The sequence below is a fragment of the Mesitornis unicolor genome, unplaced genomic scaffold, assembly GCF_000695765.1.
Source record: "Mesitornis unicolor isolate BGI_N332 unplaced genomic scaffold, ASM69576v1 scaffold26083, whole genome shotgun sequence".
NCBI classification, from domain to species: domain Eukaryota; kingdom Metazoa; phylum Chordata; class Aves; order Mesitornithiformes; family Mesitornithidae; genus Mesitornis; species Mesitornis unicolor.
Window position 1 is genome coordinate 9,344 of NW_010177064.1, and position 9,975 is coordinate 19,318.

Here is a 9,975-nt window from a genome sequence, read left to right on the forward strand (position 1 = left end):
TGGATATTAGCTCCAATTAGTTATCTAGCAGCAGGATAAAAATGGCTCACATTTGACCACAGCTGCTCTTTATCTAGCCTGATGTTAACAGAATTGGGATTAATGCTGTTTTTCCTCCTCGTTTAGTCTCAGTTGAAGCTGTATAGCTGCAAAGTGCTTTTTGCTTTCTGGGAATTGTGGACATTATAGTGAAGGTGTCCTCCAAAGGCTTGTGCCTCAATCTTCTTATGCCTTGCACAGTAATAGGTTGTACAAATTGGTTGTACAAGTCTCTTGGCTGTAGCTACTGTGCTGGCAGAAGCAAAATCCTGGTGCTGTGGGAAGAAGCAAGCAAGGCACTAGACCTTGACTTGGGACATGTAGATTTGATTCTAGACTCTTGCCTCAGTCTGGACCTCTGTTTTCCAAATGCCCATCCAGGGCACTAGTTCTCTAATGTTCTTAGTCTTGTTTGAGTCAGAATGTCAGTTCATGAGGCAGGCACTTCTGTCTGGCCTTGGTGTTCACACTGCACATGGTGACCTGCTCTCAACTGATGGCATATGAAGCACTGGGGGACTTTGACTGTGGGTCTAGGCTTTGCAGAGTTGACATGGGTCATAATATTGCTTGCTCTGCAAAATGCAGCCTAGCCTTGCCTAAAGAAAATGAAATATTAAGACATTTATCAGCATTTGCAAAGAAGACTATATATCTGCCCCTTTTCTTCCGAAGTGGCTCTTGTTTGACTAGATACATATGTAGGCAGAAGCTGTTTGAGTTAAGCAGATGTGCAACTTTTCATCTGAGGCAGAAAGCATAAAGTGCTATACCATATCTGCTCATGGGAGAGAAACAGCACTGGCTCTAGTAGCTCAGACGTGAGCTGTGTCCTGCAAATAATGCCTGTTTTCCCCTCATAAAGGGCATCATCTCTAGATACTAGATTAGTCCTCTGTGTGGCTGCTCGGTCTATGGAGAGCTGCTCATGTTGGTAGCTTTTGTGATGTGGAAAATCTGACCGAGTTAGTAGGGGCTGCTAACTGATTTCGTGGAGGCCACTGAACCGTCATCAACTAGTAAAGGCTTTTAGCTCTGCTGACCAGGACTGGTTTAAGTCATTGCTGGAGGGATAAAGGGTCTATTGCCTCTGGGCAGAATCCTGAAATGTCCCAGACTCATAAGGTTTGGTAAGTTCGCTTTGTTCCCTGTCTAAATAGTGATTTATTCTCTGGGGGAAAGGTTTTTTTTGCCCCCAAAAGAAGGCAAACAGCTGCATTGTTTGCAGAAAGCTGCTTTTGAAGGCTGTTTCATGTTTACTTAGTACAGACATCAGGCATAGGGGTGGGGAATTGATTCTCTCTGCCACTTGAGCTTTTTTTCTTTTTTAAATCTATAGCTGTCAAAATACATTGCTTTTTATTTAAGATGGTTTGGGTCTGGAGACTCTTGTCATACCAGCTATTGGACTTCTCAACAGCCATTCTGCTTCCAAGTAATGGGTAGCACTGACCAGACACCTGACAAATAGCATGTTAAGTGTGTGTAAGTCTGAACAGCATGTTGGCAGATAATTCTGGAACCTCTGTTTACTGGATCCCCACCGTTTATTTGCTGGCTAGATAGAAAATGGTTTCTTAATCCTTACTTTTTCTTGTCTGGCTGGTTAACAGAATACCTGTTGCTGTACCTAATGGTTGCATAGGGCATGTACCTGGATTCAGAATCTTAAGACACATTACTTGTTTCAGAATTATCAGACAGCCCCTTCTGATGATACCTGTTTATTTGTAGGAAGGTGGCAGTTTGAGTTTGCACCTGAGTTATTAGACAGCTGCCAGGTGTACCCTGAAGCTCTAGGCAATTTGAGTTTCCCCTGGTGGGCTCCATGTAGTCCACGTTTTGCAGTTGTGTTGTTTATATTGGTGAAGAGGTGAAGAAATGCTGAAGCAGAGCTAAACAAAAATAGATTTCTGGGTGATGAAGTAAGCTTGATGCCTCTAGGCTTAAAATTGCTGCGTATTGGTATCTACCTCTACTGGAAAACTAGCAAGTGTTCGCACAATGAAAAGATTCGATGTGAAAATTGGATGTTGTACTCAAAGACCTCTCAAAAACTAAGTTGTGCTATTTGTTGCAGTTGAGGGAATTCTTCCTACTTTCACAGAGTAAGTGTTTTATAAAAGCAGGTGATTGCACTTTAAAAGGATGGGTCCTTACACCAGTATTGGCAGGAGTAAATCCCCATTCTCTTCAGCAGGGCTCTGGTACTTTACATCACAGAAAACTTAGCTATGGTGATGAATTCTTGTGACTTTTCTTATTCAGAACAGAAACAGTATTGCTGCTTTAGACAGTTCTGGGTAAGTATCAGAAGTGATCACTGGTATCTGCTGTTGGCTCAAAATTTTACTTAGGTGAGACACAAAAGCCTGCATTGGAAACTAGCTGGTATTTGTGTGTTTTGGCACTGCAGTGCTAAATGGCAGGCTGGATTTCCCAGGTATGTGGGACTTACTGGACTGTGGAGGCACAGATGGACTTTAGATCCAGCTGAGCTGGGAGTGTTGGGTCTATCAGTTTTCTGCATCTCTGGCTTACAATTCTTGCCTGTTGTCAGCTGGAAGAACATCTGAAAGAGTGCAAACCCATTTTCCTCTGAGATTCTTAGTTTGCAGAGCATTTCCTGATGCATTAGTAATTCAAGTGGACTTAGTTAACTTGTGTCAGCAGTGAACCAGATACGTCAGCCTCTGTGAATCACAAATGGAAGCAGCTCCAGCCATCACCAAAACTGTATTACTGAGTCTGTAACAGGTACTGGGGCAGAGTATGTCTCTGAAGCTGTCATCCCAGCATGGCTGGAAGAAGAACTGGCTTTGGGTTTTGTGCTCTTGGTGATTAGTCCAGCATTAGGCCCTGTCCCCTAGTTTAATATAGGGACTTAGCTGGTAGTGGCTACCTCTGGGCTAGGCTTTCCAGTCTTAAGACAGAGTCCTTACAAATCAGTATTTCTGCTTCATTTGAAACTTGTATCCAGGCAAATTGGCCATATTCGAAGGTCAGAATCTTTGGTTTGTTCCCAGTAGAGTTTAGCTGAGCCCAAGCAGATGGCCACAGTCTTCTTCTTCCTGTGCAACCTCATCTAGGTGTTCCTGCTCCGGCAGGGGGATTGGACTAGATGACCTTTTGAGGTCCCTTCCAATCCCTAACGTTCTGTGATTCTGTGTGATTCTTGGCTGCACAGGCTTCTGCTGATCAGCTGAGATATGTTAAACGATCATATATATGCCCTTATCTCACTACAGTTTGCTAGTGCAATGTGAACCATACAGCCTTTATAAAGCAGGATTTCTGTGTTCTGCATCCTGTTGCAAGGGACCAATGTCTGGATTTTCACTGATGTAGTTTTAACCAGCTACCCCATGATTAGCTCAAGCATCCCACAGACTGCTTCATATTTCATTCTGCCTCCGTGCAGGGTATTAAGGTACAGGAGCTGGGTGTATTTCCACTGATAAGAACACCAAAGGTCTCTTTGGCTCTCTCTGAGATCCTTCCTGCACTCTTCTGTGGCACTTTATACACGACGATTTTGGTAATTAGCTGTAATTGCTGGAAAGCATTGGATAGTAGTTTGTTGCAGAGCTGACATTGTTATGAAGGGAGGAATATTTATTGAGTGGGTACTCTGAGCATGCTTCTGAAGATAAAATCTGTTGCATAACTACTAGTGATTGTAGAAGGCAATGCAGTCCCTTCCTGTGCTCTGCTTCTGTATACTGAACTCATCCAGCGGCTGCAGGATTGGACTCGCGCAGAAGGGGGTAGGTTTTGTGACATGCTGGAGAGCACAACAAAGCAAATGAAGGTCTGTAACCCACAGACCAGGATCCTTGTGCAAAATGCTTGAAAAGAGCAATTCTTCTAGTGTTTTGTGAAGGGTTTTTGCACCAAGTTGGTGGTCACAGAGCACCTGTGTGCTATGTGAGCAGCAATCCAGATTGCTCAGTTGGGCAGGTATAAGCATTGTTGCCAAATCCCCCTAATCCCAAGCAGAAATGGGACAGTGGAGGGGGTACAATGGCGGGGGTGATAATATTCCCTCCTTAGTTTTGTCTCTGGGTTACATGTTAACTGCAGCTGTGTAATACTGACATGAAGAGAAGGTGCTGTAAAGCCCCACAGATCCGAGGCTGTAAGCAAAGGTGTGCTTCAGGTCCATGAGCATGCATGCACAGTCCTCAGCAGCCAGGGTTTCTCTGAGGTTGTCAGCAAAGGGCAGTTTTTTTCCCCTGCTGTGGATGTTATATTAGCCTGTCAAGTGCCTTGCTCCAAGCATTTCTGGGAACTCAGTACCAGTCAGGTGTGCATACAGAATGTGTTTGTGTCAGGGTGCTCTGACTAGCAGCAAGCGCTGGGCAGGGAAGAAAGGCTCTCCTGTCAGATCAGTTGGGCATCCCTCTGTGAAGACTCATCTGTAGAGGTCATGTCAGTGAATTACAGCAGTACCTGGCAGAAGTTAATGAGCTCATGCTGACTCAGTTGCCTTCATGCTGACATGAGGTTCAATTTGTAGGGTTTTGTAGGCGTCTGTTATTGTTCTTTCCTTCCCTGTACTGGCATTAAGAAGCACTGCTGTCCTGTTGTGATACTACAGTGTAATTATCTGTAGAACTCAGCGTAATGGGTTTAATTGTTTTTGTTAGTCATGTTAGGGAAATTTTTTTGGTAACAAAGACCTATATTATTAGAGACAAGTTTTTAATCTGCAAGTCACTGTAATAATGGAATTTATTTTTGGATGAGACTTAAAGGTCACAAGTGTTCATTAACTCAAGGCTCACATCTAGAATTGCCATTTATAATCTAGTCTAACTGCAGTGTTGGACTGGTCAGAGCATTTCCTGAGGAAGTCTTAAGTTCTGAGCACATTTATGACTTTTTGTGAACCTTTTCAATGCAGATGCCATCAGGAATGCAACTCTGAATCAGAGGGCTAGGGTAATGATATGTGGGACACCAGAATCAGAAGCATGTGTGTTCCCAGATTAACAGATGTTGGAGAGAATGATCCTCTCACAGTGTGTTTGGATCAGTTGCAAGCTGTCCTGTTAACACTGAGCCTGTCAACAGTGTATTCAAGTACATAAATCAGAATTAATTTGATGTGAATTAACTAAATTCCTGTGTGGAGGCTTACTCAGAATGAAACTACTCTTAATCTGAAGTATCCTTAAACTCAAGTTTAAATTAAGCTATGCTAAATTAATTCTGGAAAAAAGGTTTAATGAAGTTTGACTAAGGTACTATAAGCTCACCTTTCTATTTTATTGAGTCTTCTTGGAAGTCTGTGTGTACCCAAGCCTATACCATGCTATTAATAATAGCCACCAAAGAGATTAATGTGTTTTTTAACCCTTTACACTTTCTCATACTCTTGCATGGTGCATACTGAATGCACCCGACTCACAAGTGTTGGAGGGCAAGTGGTTGCAAGAGCTGAATACTGATTCAACAGCAGTTTTCCATTCACTTCATGTAAATATGAATGGCTTCAGGGTCATTCTTAGTCACTTACCTTCAAGGAAATGGATGTTTCTCCCTTGCCTGTTAAGTGCATAGTATTTTATATTACAAGTGGTGGTGCTGACTGGACTTCAAACCAAAGGCTTTCCTAATTTGGCATCAGGCTTTTCAGCGTTATAAAAGTAAATCTGAAGAGAAGCTTTTTTTTTTTTTTAAAAAAAAGGTTGAATTGTACAGTTCAGTCTCATTCTGAGGGGTCCGTAAATCAACTTTCAAAGTCTGTATTTTTTTCCTGGTTTTGGGCTGTTCTTGCCCTTGGAATTTTTGAGCAGGAAGGAAGAAAATTGTTATCCTGTGGGTATTGCATTCTTTCGTGCCTCAGAGCTCTGAGGTAAGAGACAGCGAGTCTAAATCTGAGCTTACTGAGACCTGTGAGACTTGGCTGGAGTGAATGGGGTAAGAAGACAGTGGTGCGGGGGGCTGCAGGGTTACATGGGGTCACAGAGCACAGCCTCTGCCTTTTCCCATCTTCTCACCTCTTCTGTTCTGACTGTCACAACTTTCCCCTTTCAACACTGGTTGTTTTTTTCTTCATAGTTAATGCCCAGCTACAACATCTCTGCTGTGTACTGCCACTGCTGCTGCACAAAGGGAGCTCCTAGGCTTTGCTGAAGGAAGATGGCTTTCTGGACACAGCTGGGATTGCTGCTATGGAAGAACTTCACTTACAGAAGAAGACAGACTGTAAGTATTAACCTAAGGCTTTTTGAGATCTAAGTTGCAGCCTTGTAGCTTACTTTTCAAGCAAAACAGGGAAACATCCCACATTCCCTGGCAGAACATATGGTCTGCCTTTGGAATGACACAATTCAAATGAAAGAGAGCGTTGAGTGGACAGAAACCAGAGGCCTTGAAAGCGCTCAAGGCTTCTGTCCTGAATCCCAGTGCAAGAGAGTGCTGAAATACTGAAACTGTCAGAGCAGGCAGAGAGGATGCACGACTGCTGTGTGCAGCAAGGAAGATGTGAAATGAAAAACTGCTACGATCCACTCTGCAGGTAGAGCATTGCCAGACTGCGGGATGTGCCACTTGAGTCTAAAAGCTTTTAAACGCTGCAAACTGCAACAACAGCAACAAAATTCTGCCGTTTCCTAATGGCAGAAGTGGTGGAGGCAGTAGCAGGTATCTTCAGTCTGTTTAATCAGGGAGAGAAACCCAATTCTGTTGTGTAACTTTGCAATAGAAGGTGTACTTTAAGTGGCCAGAATAAGATACATTATTACATTGGCATGGAGACAAATCCAGGCAACCCATGTTTTTCTACCAAGGTGCGTTCTGATTAGTTGAAGTGCTAGCCTCACCATCTGTTAGCAGTGTGGGAATGTGGAGCTGTTCAAGTAGACAGCACACAATGAGTTTCTCCTCATGGTGACAAAAGCACAGGAGCATGAATCCAGTATGGTGTTCTTAAAATTCTTCTGCCTTTACATTAGTGAGATCTCACAGGATGCTGTAATTTTTGCACGCAGCTAAAAGCCCGAGAAAATGGACTATTTCCCCTGCAGGGATTTAGGGGATAACTGTTAGACATGTGCAGGGGAACTGTCCTGTTAGACCTGACCTTGAGGAAGTATGAGTAGGCAATGTGAAGGGAACATGAGTTACCAAGGTGGTGAGAGGAAAGTGGTCTCTGATAAGCTTTCTGAACCCTGCAAATGTCAGGGTGCTTGCCAACTGGTTGGGGGTGCGTTGTTTTAAAACTCAGAGTCACAAGGAAGGGCAGGCTTATCATACTTGCCACTGCAGATAGTCTCAGAAGTCTTTGCTCACGTGTCTGAGGCATGTTTCCACAGGACTTGTGTCCGGTGAATTTAGAGCTGGAATTAGTCTGTTCTTAAATAAAACCTGACAAAGGGGACTCATGGAATCGTTCCCTTTTCCTGTGTACCTCTGTAGTTACAGAGCTGCCAGTAATGCTAGGAATTTCTGAGTGATTTGCATGTTTTTGTCCTTACCGGAGGACAAGCCGTGGTCTCCCAGTACAGGACTGCCCTGCTGAGAGGCTGTGTGCTGTGTCAGCTGCAGGCAGTGAGGCTGTCTGCTCTCTGGACGTATGGGCCAGCATTCTGACCTTGTGAGCAGCCTCATAATTTGGAAGAATGTTGCAATGAAGCTGGGGAAGGTAGTCTCAAAACTGGCTGCATCTCCTATTCTTTGCTGTTGCCCATGTAACCTGGACTTCGAGCTGAAAATAGTCTTTTCCTCCCTTGCCACTAGAGATCTTACTCTTGACCTCTCCCAGATTGCCTTTAGCAATTAGGGGAACTCTGGGACATTGATGGATCCTCTGGAGCAAGGCTTAAACTGGTTAAACCGGGAGGAAATTTCGGAGGAGTTGAGTTTTACAATGAGGTTGATGGCTTTTTTGTCAGGGTCTTCTGAAAATAATGCATCAGCTTTTAAGGTTTCTTGAAGAGATCTGAGTCTAGCTTACATGTCTTGTTGAGGTAGCTGTAGGCTAGCTTACTGGGCAGCAGAGGTGCTTTCAAATCCTTTGACGATGCCACAGAAACACAGCATGCTAAGCGTGTGTCAGTGAAAAAGACAGTCCTGCTTGTAGTTTTGTCCTTATACTGGATCTGCTCAGCAATTTCTTGGTACCTTCTGACAGCTTCTGTGTCAGTTTCCCATGAAGTAGCCCAATGGGCATGAAACTGCTCATAGTGTCTATTCCACACTGATACTATTAGTCAACTCACAATGAAGGCCTGAGACATTGCTTGTTTTTGTTGGGTTCCTGTGTCTGCAGTGTTTTTCTCAGGAACGGTTCACATTTGGGCTTCACCTGAAGATAATGGAAGGTAAACACCACTTAACAGAAAATGGCAGAAAAGTAGTAGAACATCTCTTCTTACCATGCTGTTACCTGGGCTGCACTGTTCATCTGTTTGCTTAACTGTTAGGAGACCAGTGTCCTTGAGCTGGGTGTGGTGGTGATGGCTCCCTCCTGCTTGTACTTGCTGAACGTGTAGCCCAGAAATCGTCTGATCATTACTCCTCTTCCCTCAAGAAGTGTGGGCTAGCCTTTGCTTCCCACCAAACCCTCTCCTTGGCTGCTGCGAGTTCGGGCTGCATTGCGAAAGTGGGGTTCAAAGCTCAGCCTGACGTGTGCAATTCAAGTGTTACTTTGTACTGGATAACTTCCAACATCACCAGAGTTGGGGGAAGGAGTTTGCAGGGGAAAAGGAGAAAGCAAAAATCATGTTCAGGGGTCACTCTGTAAAAACATTTCTCTCCTTGCTGCCTTGCAAATGAGGAGACACTTCAGACTAGCATGGAGAGGCTGGTCTGGTGCTGGTATCTGCCTCCAATGAAATGGACCATAAAGGTGGGGAGGTTGCTTGACAGTGAGATTAGAGGATAGTTTGGTTAGTTCTTGCTCAACAGATTTCCTGTTGACACAGTGTGGATTTCAATATTTAATGGTATCCTGCCAACTGGTATAAGTTGAGCATGCTTTGGAGAATAGCCTTAGTAAAATTAGATGCACTTTGCTCTTGTCATCTTTGTGCTGCCTCTGAATTTACCTGCCACATGCAAATTGTACGTTCATTCTTTGATTCCAGATGAAGCAGGGGTGTCAGAGGTGTTGGAGATTTGAACATTCATTTCACTATTTACCAGGCTAGTCTAGTGGTTGCAGTACAAAAGTGGGTGAGAAGACTTGATTTTTCAGTGTTTGTTTAGTATGAACCTGAGTGAGGTGTACCCTTTAGTATCTCTGCATCCTTCTCTGCAAAGGCCACAGTGGATGAAAAGTGCTGTCACAGGAAAGTAATGAAGCAGCAGGGGAAGAAACCTACTGGCCTTTAGGAGCAAAAGAAAGAGAATTTGATGAACAGCAGAAGAAGCTGGTCAGGGAGTCCAAACTCTGAAATGCTGATGACACATGGAACTTGACCCAATGCAAGTCTCTAGTGCAGCTGTTGCCAGCTGTTTCTCACTAAGTAGCATTTCAGTGGCTGCCAACGATGCAGCAGTCTTCAGCTGTAAAGGTGTAACTTTGTCATTCCAAGCTGACCCTTGTTGCATCCCTCTCTCTGTCCCCCCTGAGCCTCTCAATCTGCAAAGTCAGATGTGTGTGTGCAGAGGCATACAGTGCTGTGCATGCAGCCCACATGTGGTTACGTTTGTGATTGTGTAGTTAACCATAATCTGGCAAAAGGCCAGCTTCCCCCTTAAACAACAGAGCCGTTTGGGCGCTACTGTCCAACCCAGTGTGATGTGGCTAGGGCTGATATTTTTCCAAGCAAGCGAGGGCTTGATCTCAAGGGCAGCATTTTCTTGCTGTTCTGTAGCAGTTGCAGGGCTGCGAGAGGCTATCTGGCCACCTTCGTCATCCTGAGAAGCCTCCACAAGCCCAGCTGACACTGCTTTTCCCCAAAAGTAGTGGCAGGTTGCGCGGCG

At 44.3% G+C, this 9,975-nt stretch overlaps 1 protein-coding gene across 1 annotated transcript in view; it reads left to right on the forward strand.

Moving 5' to 3' along the window:
- The first annotated feature begins 6,186 nt into the window (after positions 1–6,186).
- Positions 6,187–9,975, forward strand: part of ABCA1 (ATP-binding cassette, sub-family A (ABC1), member 1) — a 76,591-nt gene continuing 72,802 nt past the window's right edge. The window contains exon 1 of the mRNA XM_010181945.1: positions 6,187–6,252. Coding sequence (XP_010180247.1) covers positions 6,187–6,252 — 66 coding nt within the window. The remainder of the gene's footprint in view (positions 6,253–9,975) is intronic.